We start from the raw sequence: 16868 nt of genomic DNA, 5'->3' as shown, positions 1-16868 counted from the left end.
CCAATATTTGGTATAGCATAGCAACGAACATTATAACAAAATCCCAGTTGTAACCTGGCCATACCATACTCCAGGTAATAACATTCTCAAAACAGAAAAAGAAAATAGTAACCTCAAGGATCTACCATGTGTACAAATTGATAGAATTAAAGGCTAAAGCAGCAGACACATTGCAACCCAGCTCGGTTATAAGTTCAACTCAACTCAGTTGCCCAGAAGAACAACAGTTGTATGAATCAGGAGGCCAACTGTTAGGCAGTTAGGAAGGCACCTTGTTTGACTTCTTGTTAGGCTTATCAAATGGCATATATAAATGTAATCAGTGTAAGAGGAAAGATTTTATGACAGAATGAAGAACCCTTCTTATCATTCTTATTTTTTTTGGATCTTATTTACTTTTCTTCTTCTTTTTCTTGATCTAGGTCTCGGGGACTAAACACCCATTGAATCACATTTTCTCAAATCAATAGAACATAAATATATTTGGAGAAAAAAGCAGCAGCAATTTATGGAGACAAATATAAATAGAGTACGAAAACAAAACTGACCAAATTGTGTGAATTAATACTAAGTGTTGCAGCATGTTCAACCAATGAAACAACTCCCATCTGAAGAGCAACCGATTCATGAGCCTCTGTTAGGTTGCCAGAGCAGTCAAATGGCAACATTTCACCAAGATATTTCCTTCCTTGTTCAGAAAATAAGCAATTCTCCTTGGCCTCCTCAGAAGCTAACCCAAGGTAGAAAAAGTTTTCAGAAAAGAGGAGATCCCAGACTCCCTCGGCACGAAAAGTTTCAAGCAAAACCGGTGATGAAGCAAGTAACTTTCGGAATGTGTAAAGAATGGATTGTTGTAAAGCACTGGACAAAATTCTGCAAAAAAGTGAACCAAAATTGATAGACAGAATTTGTAGGTTAGACAGTACGATTTATGTATGTGCATACATATCCAAATGTATGTATATGTATAAATATATATGCATACATATACACATACATACATATAGACACACACACACACACACACACACACACATATACATATCAAAAGCATCTGTTCTATCAAAACTAGTTGCTCATGCACAGAAATTACGTAACAGCCACTATAGATAAAAAGAGAGACTTTTCAAGATAAAGACCATTGACTGACAAAAAGTGAAGGGATGGTGGTGAAGCCAAAGATAGTTTTCAAGTTCGCTTGGCTCCACACATCTCTAGTACTTCTAAACAGCCAGCAATGCTTTTTCTTATTCATTATCAACATTAACCCAAAAGTTAAATTATTCAACCACCAATGACCAACTATTTTTCCCAAAGGTTCGCCTAGGCTCTTTTTCTACAAAAACCTACAATTTTTTCCCTTTCTTCTTCTTCTTCTTCTTCTTCTTCTTCTTCTTCCAAGGCATTTTTTTCTTTCCTTCCTTTATGTGAGACTGCTTAATGCGCCCAATCCCACCTACACTCCAGGGTCAACCCACCATCTAGGCATGGACAACCAGAGGAGGCAAGGAAGTTCAAGCAGACAACAATGAAGTAAAAAATGATGTTCCCAAAAGGAAAAAAGAAAGAACAATTTTTTCCATAAGAGGTATGAATTTGAAATCATGATTTCACCTTAGGTGACTGGGGAACTCATTAAGATTACCGCAAGCCTTCAAGCAAGGAAACACTATAAGCAGAACCTTCAAGATCCATCTCAATGCAAGCTCCCAAAAGGATAATGAGACTTGAGTCGGTATACTCAAACCAAGTGATGCATGGTGCTTTTGAAACACAATGTCTTCCGGAGCCAGGATAAAAGAGCAAAGTACTTTGCTCAATGTAAGAGCATAAACATACCAATGCTCTGACACCCATAAATCAAAATCGGTATTCTGCAGAAGGTTTGTCATTTGATCTTCACTATCTACAATAGACTCAGTTGTTTTTCCCAGCAAAACGGTCATCAGAGCAGAGTGCTCTTCCTGCTGGCAAACTTCTTGTAGCATAAATGCAGGCCAACAGATGCTATTTGCAAATTTGTGCACCCTTCCATTTTCACAAAGGAATTGCATGTTGATCAAATTACCAAATCTGGAGAGAGAATTAAGGATTCAAATAACAATGAAAAATGACAAAATGAAACAAAATTTCAGGAGAAAAGCAGTTAAACAAAAGGCCAGCAGAAAGTAGCTAAAATTCATACAGATCCTAGAAAAACTAGAATACAGATACTATAAATGTACAAGACCATGGTGTGCTAACTGTTACCATAAAGAAGTAACAAAGAAATTGCGATAAAGGGTACCTAGGGAGGGATGGAGACTTGAAAAACAGTCGAAAAAGAGGTCTGGTTTTATTCATTTCCCATGCATATATATACATACATACATACATACATACATATATATATATATATATATATATATATATATATATCTGTGTGTGTGTGTGTGTGTGTGTGTGTGTGTATGTATGTATGTATGTATGTATGTGTGTGTGTGTGTGTGTGTGTGTGTGTGTGTGTGTGTGTATTGACATGATGAGAAACATATTTCCTGATTATATTATATGCAATTGCTCGAATCTTCAGATGCTCCTCGAACCAATCATATATTTTATTAAGATAGGTGAACTGAAGGGATTCCGTTTCTAAGAATCATCGTGTAGATATACATACAGTGATACATCAATAACCTTGATGTGACCCACGCGTGTCCTCTTAATTGTTAATGCAACATGGAATGCAAGACAATCTTATTGTAACATTCGTCATTATTTTCAGGTGGGCCGGATCGGGTCCAGACCCGAACCCGAACCCCCTGGCGTGAAGGAGCCCGACGCGAGGGCTCTTCTCCCTCGCCTTTCCCTCTGCTCTCTCGTCTTCCTCCCGGTTGCCTCTCATGCCAGCGTAGAGAAGAAGAAGAAGACGGAGGTGGTGCAGGACGGCGACGAGGACGGTGGCGGTGGCGCTGGTAAGCCTCTGATCTCTCTCTGCCTCTTCCTCTCCTTTCTATCTTCTTCTCCTCCTCCCTCTTGCGCAGCCCTTTCCCCTTTCTGTTAGCACCCTCCTTTTCCCGTGCCCTCTCTTCCTCTCTGCTCAAGCATGCTCAACTCACGCTCACCCCTCATTGTCAACACCTTCATTCTCTCGCACCTGCTCTCTCTCTTTCTCTCGCCTCCTTCTCCCTTCTCACGCACTCTCACCCTCACTGCATGTCTTTCCCCTTTGACCGCTCCCTCTCCCTAACCGTGCGAGTCTCCCTCAACCGAACCCCTGCCTCTCTGCCGAGCCTCCCTTTTTGCCTTGCCAACTGCCTTCTTCTCACGGCAGACCTCTCTTTTCATCTTCCTTTCGATGATATTCATCATAATTATTGTTGGATGATTGGATTTCAGCTAGGGAAGTCTGTCTTCCCCTTTTTCAGCGATTAGACCGTGTGGTTGGCGACGGCAGCAAGCAATCTTGGGCTTTGGCACTTGAAGCGAACGCTTGTGGTAGCTGCCAAGAACATTGCGACAGTTTAGACACTAAAATTGGGGTGAGCGAGACCTAATCGAGCTTGAATTGTTGAATATTTGTTGTTGGAGCATGTATATTTAATGATTGAGCATGCTAGTCTAAAGATTGGATGATTTAAAATGCATACTAGAGATGTTATTTTGGGGAAAGTTTATGCCAATTTTGAGAAGGACGAGTATCTACGTGTATAATGGTTCCTCTAACATGTTGGGTTAATTTTCGAAGCAATAGGGAAGCATGGTAGAGATTGTGATGTTGTGGTGAAGGTTTAGAACCATTTTAACGAGCTTGGGAAGTATGCTTCTATTGATGTACATATGCATTGTATGTTGAGAATCTTAATTGCGGGGAAGACGCCTCAACTAAAGAAAGCTAATGAAAAATGTGTTAGTGATGGATTGATACATTTGGTGGTAACATCAAGAAGTTGGGAAGAGGCCTATTGGAGGGTCTTGTGGTTCGACACTACCCGTCGACATCCTTTTGAGGTGATGACATGTGCCTCAATGATTTTGTTTTATATTAGTATGCATTGCGAAACTAAACTAGTAGAGAATTTACCACTTGTGTATGTTTGCAGGTACACTGGGCGCGTCCAATAGACCTTGAGCAACTAGACGTGAAGCTCGAGGCGTTTTGGAATGTTTTATGGACACGCGACAGGTATGGCAGCATTCCAAGCAAATCCCTGCCTTGGGGCCAACATGTGAATGTGTGTTCCTAGGATCGTGGGATCCTAGGATTGTGACGTGATTGAATGATTGGTTTGTGAGTGAATGTATGTATGCATGCAAATAATTTGATATATGATAAGATTTGTTTTGAAAATGTTGCGCATTGCATGTGCATGCTATAATTGATAACTGCTTAGGACGGATGAAGTGGGGTATCGAGTCGAGTGTCTCCTCGACCCCAATTGTGCATTAGAAAGCATCCTAGAATGATAACTACCTAGGACAGCTACAAGCCAATTACGGATCGATACTACTCTCCGGGATATGGCTAAGTTTTTAAAGATGTGAATGAAGTGTTTGATAAGATGTGAGTTTTTATGAATGTAAATGTTGTGATTCGTTGCATATGCATTGTCGCGGACAATGATGCCAATGAATGAATTGGAGGGTAGTTGTACACGTACTGTATGACGGCTAGCTAAGAATGTAATGATATGTGTGGCCCTCGTGTGGAGGCAATTGAAGGTGTGGGTGCACTCGTGAAGTGTACAAACCTCATGAGCTAGCTAATCATTTTGTGAATGTGCAATTGTAATGATAATAATGAAAGAATAAGAGATGAGAGGCCAGTGGGATGTGGCTATGTGTTTGGGAGTTGTCCCGCCTTCGCCACTGGTCTCGCCTGTTCGGAGCGCAGGCGGTGCAAGGCCCCAGGGTACTGTTGTGTGATGTGCTTGGAGCGTTGGGCTCTCGCCTTCTCAACCTAAGTGTCCTAGGGAAGGCTGAGTATCTCTCTTGGAATTCACACACCCATGGATGAGTGGTCTACCGCTGCAGCGGGAATGGATCCATACAGTTATGGGCCACCATGGGGGTTGTCTCTCTCGGGTGTAGGCCGCCCGCGGTGTGCACGTGCCTGTGTTTGCACCCACAAGAACTGTCAATTCACTAAAGCTAATGAAATGAAAGTATATGAATGGAATGTATGTGAATGATGTGCAAGTGAATTGAAATTGTGTTATTGTGGTCATTGAGTGGCCTTTACATATCGTGGTCTATGTGAGGGGCCTTCTTGGCAAATGATGTGACTATGCCCTGACACGACATGATGATAATATGTTTTTATTATTGTGATTATCTCATATTTGAGCCCTACCTAAGAGGGTTTGGGATTTTCCTGACTTGTTGCCATACTGTGAAGGCTAAGCCTTCAGTTGGCTCTTTTTTTTCAGGTTTTGGTGGACCCGGGACAGCAAGTTGATCAGATGGCTTCACTCACATCCTACTAAGGAGGTTTTAGGTCATTTATAGTGTCGGCGCGTTTTATTTTCGTTTTATTGATTTCTTGTTTTTGTTAGGCATCAATTATGTGGTTTGGGGCATTTTTGTCATACGCATATGTGATTTGTATGAATTGAAACTGTTATATAAATGAAAGTTGTCTCATTGTTTCGAATGACATAGCTCCTTTTTTTTTTGAATTGTTGTGTAGTCGCACCTCAATGTTTTATGTTTAGAAAAAAAAATTTTGTTTGAGGGTCAAAAGGTTGGGATGTGACAGTTATGGTATACATACAAAAGCAGATGCATCAGTCTTACACAGTACTTTCATTTTTCAAGGATACACTCCTGCTCGTAGTACTTCCAAAGAAAGAATTTGAAGGTAGAAACTGCCAAAAACAGGATTCCCATGGCTGCACAATAATGTAATCGGTTAGCATACAAGAAAAACAAACATCTAAGGTCAATAAAAACAAACATCTACGGTCCTGATCTGACTGAATAAGCCCGAAGTAGGACAAACTGCTCTAACAAATGCAAACTCCATCATAACTATGCACTAAAATTTCTCCCCAAGTGGGTAGACGTGCACCTTTCCACATAAAGCGAGAATCCAGCTCATAGGTATATGGAAATCATAAAATTCCAACTATTTTTATCCCAGTCTCTGGCTAGATAATACAAGGATATATCTCACATCTTTAAGCCTTCGCAATATATTCCTAATCTGACCTATTCACTTGTTTAAGGCTAGCACAGCATAAACTAGCATTTGATTGCTAATATTTTGACCCAAGAACGGCAAGGAACTTTAGTGAAATAACTCACAACCAACTTTACTGCATTAAACCATGGCGAGCATGAATGTCGAGGCTCATCTTCATTTCAAATGAAAAAAAATATCACAACAACACACTGAAAATTCACGTCTCAGAATGAGAACCTCTGAAGAAAGGAACCACAATTTGAAGAAAGTGAAATTATCAGATTGAAGGTGCTCAACACTCAAGACACAATTCATCAAACAAAACAAGTATCTAAGTCATGACTTTGATGAAAAGCAGGCCCATCAATAGTTCTACTGGAAGAAGCAAAAAAAAAGGATTAAAGATTTACAAAAAGTAAGAAAAACTACAAGCATAAGCATATTTACTAGGTTTGAAAATTAACTCTCAAAAAGATGCATCTCCTAACCCAGTTTGCCATCTCTGTTTTTTTTTGTTTCTTTACTTCCCCAAAATGTTTTTTCTCTTTTGCCTAAAGAGCAATCTACCCGTTGGGAATTTTCTCAAAGGGCTATTATAGATATATGCCTGTGGATAAGTAATTCCTATATCTACTGAGATTTGGAAAGTTGCAACTTGAAGGGTGGTGGGATGAAAGTGGTGAATGTGCACCTTTCAAGTGGATATAATTACACAAATGCATATTTTTTATTACTTTAATGAACAATGAGATGTTTTTTCATGGGAAGTATGTAAATGTACACAGTACAGTGATGTAAGCAACTGGGGAGGGTCATGGATAGCTGCGTAAGTTGGTGTCTGAGATGTGGGAAAATAACAGATCGTCAGAGTTTTAGATGTCTGCAGAAGCAGAGTTCCACTTCTTAGCCTGTGATCTCACCTTCAAAAACAGTGATTTATTCGTTCATGTACATATCACATTGTAGATGATAGAATCAGCTATAAATAGTGCCTAAAAATATCTTGTGTTGAAGCTGGGTTCTTGAAGATGAATAATGGCCAACCACCACAGTACAACCCGAGGTTGAGGCTATTCAGGAAAGAAAGGGTAAAAGACCTTTGATGGCTTTTTCTTCCCTTGTAACAGTATTGCATGAAACCTAACCTGGTAAGACCTAATGAAATAAGAGAGATCATCTCTTGAAAACTAATTATTAACTTGTTAGTTATGAATCTTGTGATCAAACAATAACAGAGAAAATCAACTAAATGTCGCTCCAAAGAGTGGCTTCTATATATCATGTGTTCACAAAAACATTGAATTGTCTCTGCAAACATCACCTTTGCTCACTTGTTTGATGGACGTCCTTCATAGCTAAAGCATTGACTGAAGGAGGGCCAAGCCCATCCATTAGAACATCAAGGCCCCCAATGCTCCTAAAATGATTCTGAGCTCGAGGGTTCTCAAACAGTGCAGACCTGAGAGCAATCAGACATAAGGACTGAAGTGATCTCTCTGACAACTGATCTTTTAAAGCCAGTCTTCTGATTGTCCGTAACAACTCTGTGAAAGCAAAAAAAAACTGTTACCGCTGGAAATAATTCAGCACCACTCTATACAACAAATGCTAATTTTGACCGTGATGTACAATCAGTTTCCAAGGCCACAGCAAAAGTACAGTAAAGAGACATATGTTCAGATACTTGTATTGGAAATTTTTTAGTACATTGACATACTAATGGCAATCAAACTGTGGAAAGCAATTTCTAGTATTGGTGTTGGCACCATATCAGCCTGTCATTCTATTTTCTCATTTTCTCATTTTAAAAATTATTTGAAAATACTGTAAATAGATTAAAAGCAAAAAATACATCATTTTTAAACCTGTATCAGCAAGGGCCGCTAGTATCCTGAAAAGGTTGGTAGGAAGAAGATGTACACAAATTTTCCAGTCACCTATCCTGTGAACCAGTAAGTGATCTACATCCCACAAAATCATGCAGTGCTAGAAGTCGTGCTTTTTTTATTGGAGAAAAAGAAGCCAGATACTCTCTACACATAATTTTATTGATTTCATCGGGCACCATTGGGGTTAATATCATAGGATTACCTTTATACAAGTCTCACTCTGCAAGAACAGAGGGAGGTGCCCACCATCCTTATATAGCACCTATGTTTTCAACTTCCTTCTGAAGTTGTGCACATTGCTGGTACCTGGCCCTTGCCATTAGCAGCTAGATCATAATGTTTTTCTTATAAACTTTGAACTATATATCTTTTCTTACGCTCTAAAAAGTAAGAGGAACCTATTCTATTTCTATGCAATTTTCACACAACACAACTCTTACTCCTCCGACATTTAATATACCAAATACAATCTCATGCATTTATAAAATTATATCATTCAACATGACTAAAATAGTTGAAAGCACAATTACCTACTAACCAATTAAGGCCCCCTGCTTCCATCACTGCAACAACCGCCTTTTGCTGCCAATAGAATTTTCTTGCAACAAAATCTGGATCAGGAACATCTCCTTTTTCCGAAGAATCAGCCAAATGAGAACTTTCTTTAAAACCAAGATTAAGAAAGCTAGAGTACAGGTCAGCTGTTCCAGATTCAAAATTTATAACGTTTGAAATTATAGACACCACAAAGAAAAGCAATTTTTGCAAAAATCTAATTAATTCCATATTAGGAGGTGATAACTGCTCAGGTATCGCAAGTGTGGATGGCACCGATTTAAGCTGGATGATAGACGCTGAAATTCACAAACCAGAAGTTAGAAAATATTCCAAAATCTTGGATGAAAGAATCGTCGATGAAAGTGAGAACAAATGAAATGAAGTAAACAGCATAATAATAGGGAAAAGGTGCCTAGCAGCATAAGTACCAAATATCGAATATCTAGACCACATGCAACGTGTAGCAATAGCAACAAGGTAAGCACTTTTAATGGTTTTTCCATATCCACATTGCAAACATGAGGTCAATGGAGTTAAAATGGATACAGCAGCTGGAGGAGAAGCTCTTCGTGAGAGAAGAGCATCATTAGCCTTCATGAATTAGGTTTTCACATCCTTTCACATGGGGCAGACAGACGTACACAAAAAAAAAATGTTTGGCTGTACCTCTAGTTGATGCACTAAAATCCTTTGAAATATGATGATTTACATGTGATAGCACATTTATTATATGAAGCATCTATTGTACAACATTGAACCAATCCTCAACCCCTCCCACTGATATGTCTTATAAAGTGAACACTATTAGTCCAAGTCTAAAGAGGAAAGTTGCAATATCTTCAGGCGAACTTTTACCGAAGCAGGCCAAGATATTAACTTTAATTCAAATATATGGCAAGGAGATAGTCCAAATATGGTGAAATGGCAACTCAGCTAAATATCCCAGCCCCAACGATTGGAAGCTCATTCCACAATATGATGGTGGTTTGGGATATGATTCTTCTTCATCCTTGAGATATGTACTTCATCTACCAAAAGAGAGGTTGCCATTGGGTAGGTAAAACCATATATAGATGAGGATTTTCCCATTTTTCAGTTTGGAACCGTATGCTTAGCCCTCCATTCTCTTCTTTCTTGATGTGGCCCATATGTACCTCACAACCTCATGTTGACACACATGATACCACCAAGTCATCTATAGGACTCACTATTCCCTTCAATCATCCTCCAAAGTTCCAAAAGACTTCACTTAGGATGTTCCAATGCCTCAACATTCTTAAGGAATGACTTTGTCCTCCCTATCTCCTCCAATGTTGGGCTGCATTTCCTCCTAGCCAGTATTAAAAGCTTTATATTTTGCTATTTCACATATAAAGAAAAAAAAAATTAGTTTAAAAAGATTTTCTCTCATGGTCATAGTAAAGAGTGTGACCAGGCTTTCTATATGTTGTATTGATTTTTATCATAATGAGTAAGAAACATAAACCAAAACAGTATTCACCAAACTAGTCAGTTCCAAGCCAATATAAAAACATGACTCTAGTCAAATAGAGGAAAGCTCCTAAGAAAAGCATATCTTTTGCATAGTAAATCAATAGAACAGATAGTTCATTAATCATAAATCAGCTTCATAATTTCAAAAAAAATTAAGATGAAAACATTTCAAATTGAAAACTAGACACTACAAACGAGGAAAAAGACAAAAGATGCAACTATATAATGGGCTATGAAGTAACAATACAGGTTTCAGAAAAACCAAAAGCACAAAACATACACCTTCTCAAGCTGCATCAAAGTCCATAACAGCAAAATATACAAGTACCATATTACATGTATGCACACCACACACATACATGTGAAAAAAATAACATTACCTTTCATTAATGCCATCAATTTTCGAATCCCCCCACATGAAATAAAAATTCTGCTATTAAGAATGGAACGGTTCAATATCGACAAGGCATTGACCACGTTCAAATATTTGTTGCCATTTAAACCAACAGGTGACTCCAATAGGTCAGAGGAAAATTGCACTGCAATCAGTTGAAATGAGAATGTACAAAAATACGAAGTTAAAAAATTATCAGCAGAATGAGAGATAAATAGGCATCAATAATTTGAAAGTAACAGATGAAACAGACCCAGGGTTCTTTGCAGGGAAGCAATAGCCTAACTATAACATGCTCTGAGAAGAAGCCATAAAAATTTTCAGAACTCCAGAAAAGTCTGCCCAGATCACATTCAAGCAAAACCTAAAGCTGATAAATGCTCCAGCTAGTAGGACAAAGAGCGCATTTGAAATAGCTGACAGACACCACCAAGAACAAAAACGGGTTTGCACTAAGCAGTATTTGCTTTACTATTTGCCATGATGAGCATATACAGGAAGAAGTTGGCTGGAGAACATAGAGAGGAAGGTGATGAAAGTGAACGCTGAAGAGGTGAGATTGCAGGCATTGTGCAATGGTAAATTATGAGGGTGGCTTTGAAGCCTTGATAGCTGAAGGTTTCAGTTTTCATTGTAGCATCATGCCATCCTTTTGTTCTGTGATTTTTTGTTGGTATAGCCATGAGGTATGACTTATAGTTGTGTTTATTTTATGTCACTAAAAACTGTCGCGAAAAAGTGCATTCCATCGCTAAAAATATCGCCAAGCAATGGGCTGTTGCAATGCATCTTTTTTATGGTTTTTAGCGAGACAAAATAGGAAAAAACATCTGGCCATACCGCATAGAGATAACCGGCTGATATATATATATATATATATATATATATATATATATATATATACATAGACAAATAAAACTAACAATAAGATTGTTCACAAACAATAAAACTAGCAGTTAACAGTTAACAGTTAACAAGCTATAAATTTATCAATGATTCAACAAAAAAGAAAGCAAATTGTTTATCATGGCACTGGAGTCATGACCTGGGTGCAGCAACCTTTTCGAACAGTCTGTTTTACTTAAATGCTCGTCCTATTAGTGCTTCTTTGTGTCTTTAACTTGTTCTCTTATTTTTTTCATTGTAAAAAGAACACTAGTAGTAGTCTTTATTACCTTCTGCATTTTAAACTTTTATTATGCATCTTTTTGTACTTAAATATGATCCTTATCATCCTTACCTTTTCTTCTCCAAACAAAAACCTTGCCTATTATAGTAACTTTTCTATTTAGTCTTCCTTTTTATCATTAATTAATTTTTGAAAGTTTCCAGGATCTTTTCACAAAAAAAAAAATGTTTGTGAAAAAACGTCACCAAGGAAAAGGTAAACCTAGATATTGCCAACAATTACAATGATAATGATGTAGAAATCTCTGGAAAAAAAGACAGATCTCTATATGGAACTAAATAGCAAAAACAAATGCAACACAAATAATCTAACATGATTGAACAGGAAACAAGTCACTTACAGGAGGTAACTGTATTAGCTACTGGTGTGATCTCTTGTGTTAAAGCAATAATAACTTCAGCAGGATGCCCAGCAGAGCACCCTACCACAACATCATCAGTATGTGATGCATAATCCAGAAGATGCATGGCAGTTGAAGCCCCTTTTGATAACTGGAGGTATACAGGCTGCCAGTCCTTATATACCAGCACAAAGTGCATGATAAACACTTCCAATAACCTCCTCCTTTCATCCTGAAAGTCAAAACAACATACAGAACCAACAGTTCATAGCATTGTCATAAATATCATTCTCGGGCTTTTGACAGCAAGATTTTTCTCGGTTATTGTTCAGAGAAGTGATTTTTTCCCGAGAAAATCTCAGGAAAGTAAAAAAATCAGAAAATTCGGTAAAATAAAATAAATGAGAAACTAATAAAAAGACATTAGAAAAACTAGATAAAATGATAAAATAATATTTTAATAATGATTAAAATGATTGATAAATAACTTCATTTATGTTTAAATTTGAATTTGTAACGAGATCGATACAAAAAAAAAAAAACGGGAAAAAAGCAGGATAAAAACAGGATAAAAATGTGATATAAAGGCGATCCATATATTTTCACATTTTTTTCAAAAAGACATGTTTTTCTTGGGTTTTTTTTTGTTTTTCTGATTAATAGAGCGATATTTTAAAAAATATTGTGATATCTATGATTGACAATGCTTCATAGATATCTACCATAAAATATGCTACTCTGTCAAACACAAGCTAGCAGCCTTAACCAAATTTGTCAAAAATATGGAAAAAAATCAAGGACAGAATAAGGATAAATAATTCTCAAAATAAATAGTTCAAGCCGGTCAAATTACAGACACCAAAGGCACAATTAGGTTGGGCACTATGTACTCAACCGCCATGGCTTCTACAGTCTGCAGGTGACTCGGACACAAAATTCCCAGCCTAGTAGCTATCTGAGGATTGATCAGCAGATCAGGTCATATTAGGTTCACAAATAAAGCTAACCCACAGCCATCGTCTCCATTGAATCAAGGGGAGAATAAGAATAAGTCAGGCAAAAACCCTGCAGATCAAATTTCAATTATCACCAGGCTGACAGCTATCTTACTAGGCAGGTAAGCCCAGTAAACCGAGGCCAAATCCAGTCTGATACTTAACTCCTAGCAAAATGCTAGCCCAGAATTAGGTCAAAACATTGGCTCAACAAGCCCAAGCCATTAAACCATTTAACCAAATGAAAACATTCTTTCAGTTTCATATAGAGGCCTAAAACTCTTTTTCTCCAAACAAGTAGACAACAATTTCTCTTGTATAGGTTAGGACACATAGTTTAATCATTAATGAGAACTTAGCTCATTCATCACCATGGCATATATGTTTTGAAGGATTTGTAGAGGTTGCTTCTAAAGAAAACAAAAATTAATAACCTACATTGCAAAATTGCAGCTTGGAATTAGGACTAGCTAACATAGCAGACTCAACCTCAACACATGCAAGTAGTAAACCATTCATACAAAGTGTTTCACTGGTTCACAACAGTTACTAGTAACAAAACATGAGTCAAAGATGTTCAGTGATAAAGTACTTTAGTTCACTATGACAACTTCATGGCACAACTAATAGCAGTTAATACAGCAAAACAATTTATGAATTGTTTGCAGATCCAGCACTGCATACCTTGTCAATTGCACTCTTGTATTGCTCCCAGTGCATTTTTAGAACAGCCTCATCACCAAGCACTCTGAAAAAACATCAATTTAGAAGGATCTTAACTATTTTTTCGTTAAGGAAAAAAAATTATTTACATATGATAGACAATGCTATTTCTTTTTTATTTTGATACAATAAAAATTAGTTTCAGCTCCATGGCAAAAGCAAACTAGCAATTTATGGTTTCATTCCTCGTATAAACTTGATAAAAAATCATGATCCCAAAAGTAGAAACTGCTACAAAATTAAATGGACGAAGCTGGGTTTGAATAGCCAAAACAGTAACAAGAAGCTTGCTCAGTGATCATTTCAAATTTAGGTCAGTCTCGTAATATGATTGTTACATGCATAAACAGTTGATGTATATTTTATATAAGATAAACATAATTAATAAACATTTCCTTCGGATCCTGCTTCTCCCCTACATTTCCATGCTAAGACCAGGAAAAAGACCTGACTCAGCAAGTCCCATGCACTCTTTCTATGTAAAGTGAACAACTGATGCCAGTAAAATCATGCAGATATCTGAATATCAGTGTGCTAACCTAAGCTTGAATTACACAAGGGAGAATCAGGTAAAGATCTGTAGAAAAACTGTTACTTGCAGCTGTGTGCCCTCCTCCTCACACCCTGTGCCTTCCTTTACCTAAATCATCTAGTCTGGCCATTGAGAATGTTTTCTCCAAACTCCGAATATATAAAGTTTCTAAAAGCAAGCCTAGACACATCTCATCTTTTGTTGCATGTGATTAGAAATGAGAACAGACCGAAGAATGAATTTTCATGATATAAGGAAATTTATGTTAAACGTAATCCGGATTACTTGGAGAAGTTAAAAACAGATAATGGTTGCAAGATCTAGTTCATAATCAAAATAGAGAGCTATGGCTCAAACAGCAGCTGAGATGGTGCAGGTTAAATCTACGCTAACCTATCTAGGAGTTAAGGTTCACCTTCCAATGAAGATGACGCGTGAGTGTGACAATAAGGCTGCAATTTATATAGCCAACAACATAGTATTTTATGAGATGATCAAACATATTAAAGCAGATTGTCATTATATATGAGACATAGTTCAAGCTAAGAACATCTCTCCAATTCATGTTTCAATTGAAGAGCAAGCCACATATATGTTTACCAAGCCATTGGCTATACATGGGTTTTTAAAATGCTATAACAAGCTGAGTATGATAGATATATATATACTCCAGCATAAGGAAAAGGGTTGTGAACATAATAAGATTTCAGTCGAGTGGTTATTGGAATTTTAGAAAGTAAAGATCAATAGTGCTTATTGTTTGCATTTTATTATATGGACTTATATGTAATTCTTCCACCATCCCCCGAATTTCTATGTTAAGAGATTCGGGTTATTCTAATGACACGATCTCTGTCTCTCACAACCTATCAACTGCATCAAAAATCAAGTGAAATATATGTTCCTTTTTATCCAATTCCAAAACATGAAGATGCTTTAAAGAAAAGAAAGACAAGCTTGAGAATAAGACCTAAGAAAACAATAGCACAAACATTCAAAAGTATGGGGAGAGCAGAGATGGATGGAAGAAATAAGAGGTTCGTTTCTATAAGTTCACGTCCTTTCAATGTAGTTAGAAAGCCCTTTTTGGAAAGATGTTGTTATGGATTTGACTAATAGCAATTTAGCTGGTTGTGTACCTTCGAGTTCAGGAAAGTTGAGAGCAGCAATCCTTACAGAAGAAATTTTCATGGACACAATATGGAGTCTCCATAGTTTCCAGTAGGTGGACCGATATACAAAGCGGCCAGTAATAAATGTTATTGCCTATTCACTTAATGGGCCAATCTTTTTTAAAGTGTGTTGATGTATTTGGTCATTATATAGATGTTGAGTCTTTAAAGGGTTGTTTATAAAAGTTATAAAAGAAGAGGTGAAGAAAATGCTGTACAAATTATTAATGATGATGCTTCGGTCTGCAGTCTTGCAGGGATGAGTTTGGCAGGTGATCCCAAGAAGAGTCAGATATTTTGGACTCCTTATGTGGCACACAGTATAAATCTAGTAGTCAAAAGCATTTGCAACCCAACAAAAAAAGATGCAAATGTTGTTAAATCATGTTCATGGATTAAAGAGCATGAGAATGACATTAAAAACATCAGAAATTTTGTTGTAAACCATCAAAATGCTCTTGCTATATTCAATAAGTATTCCAATTAGAAATTGTTGAAAGTTGCTAAGACCTATGTCACATGATTGCGGGATGTAGGTGCAGGTGCAACGAGGATGTAATATATGAGTGTGTATAAATATAAATCATTTGTTACTTAGCTATTTAACTGTTGAGTATTCTTATTTATTTATATTTACAATATAAAGTTATAAACTTTTTGTATTAGAGTTAGTTTAGTTATGTGTATTTAATTTTAAAATAGTCAGTTTTGGCCTGTTTGTTGACCGAAGCATATGTGTTGTGTCAGAGAAGCACCAGCATCAGCATTGACACGGGTGCGGCAGCCATTTAGAAGGACCCATTTGACATAGGTTGAGATTCATTTTGCATCGATCATTGTAATGATGAAAAGAATAAGCAGGTGAAACATACATTAATGCTGATGGTGATTGATAATGATTGGGAATTTTATCAAAGTTATGACAATGTGAAGGCCCAAGAAATTAAAAAAATGCATTTTAGATGATGCATAGTGGGATAAAGTTATATATTTTCTTCAGTTTATAACTTCATAGAGCATATTTCGCAGATCCTGAGAAGATTTGGTAAAGAAAGGTCAATGCCTCATAAAATTTATGATATGTGGGATAACATGATTGAGAAAATTCAAAGTATAATTGTCAGACATGAGAAAAAGAATGTTGCACTTGATGATTCTGAGTTTTTCGATCATGTGCATAAAATTTTAGTAAAAAGATGGGATAAAAGTATACGCTTTTGCATTGTATGGCACACTCCCTAAATCTCAAATATTATGGACAAACATGGTTGGTAGGAGGTACTAGCTATGTTCCTCTTAATGATGGTCCAAAAATATCAAATAATAGGGAGATAAGTTTGAATGTTAATCCAAAGGACATGGACATGGATCATGAAAGGGAACATGATTTTCATGCTCTTAAAATAGACCTTGAGAAAT

The 16868-nt window shown here is 37.0% G+C and overlaps 1 protein-coding gene across 7 annotated transcripts in view; it reads right to left on the bottom strand.

The window, feature by feature from the left end:
- Nucleotides 1–16868, bottom strand: part of LOC116256051 (BEACH domain-containing protein B) — a 72990-nt gene that overhangs the window by 47519 nt on the left and 8603 nt on the right. For all 7 annotated transcript variants that reach the window (XM_050078404.1, XM_031632199.2, XM_050078403.1 and 4 more), the window contains 8 exons: nt 13707–13770; nt 12028–12259; nt 10485–10643; nt 8583–8906; nt 7485–7707; nt 5802–5870; nt 1615–2073; nt 549–873 (listed from right to left, as the gene is read on the bottom strand). In XM_050078404.1, coding sequence (XP_049934361.1) covers nt 549–873; nt 1615–2073; nt 5802–5870; nt 7485–7707; nt 8583–8906; nt 10485–10643; nt 12028–12259; nt 13707–13770 — 1855 coding nt within the window. The remainder of the gene's footprint in view (nt 1–548; nt 874–1614; nt 2074–5801; nt 5871–7484; nt 7708–8582; nt 8907–10484; nt 10644–12027; nt 12260–13706; nt 13771–16868) is intronic.

This window comes from Nymphaea colorata, chromosome 6 (genome assembly GCF_008831285.2).
Source record: "Nymphaea colorata isolate Beijing-Zhang1983 chromosome 6, ASM883128v2, whole genome shotgun sequence".
Classification (NCBI taxonomy): Eukaryota; Viridiplantae; Streptophyta; class Magnoliopsida; order Nymphaeales; family Nymphaeaceae; genus Nymphaea; species Nymphaea colorata.
Note: the sequence above shows the minus strand (reverse complement) of the source record. Positions and strands in the feature narration are given on the sequence as shown.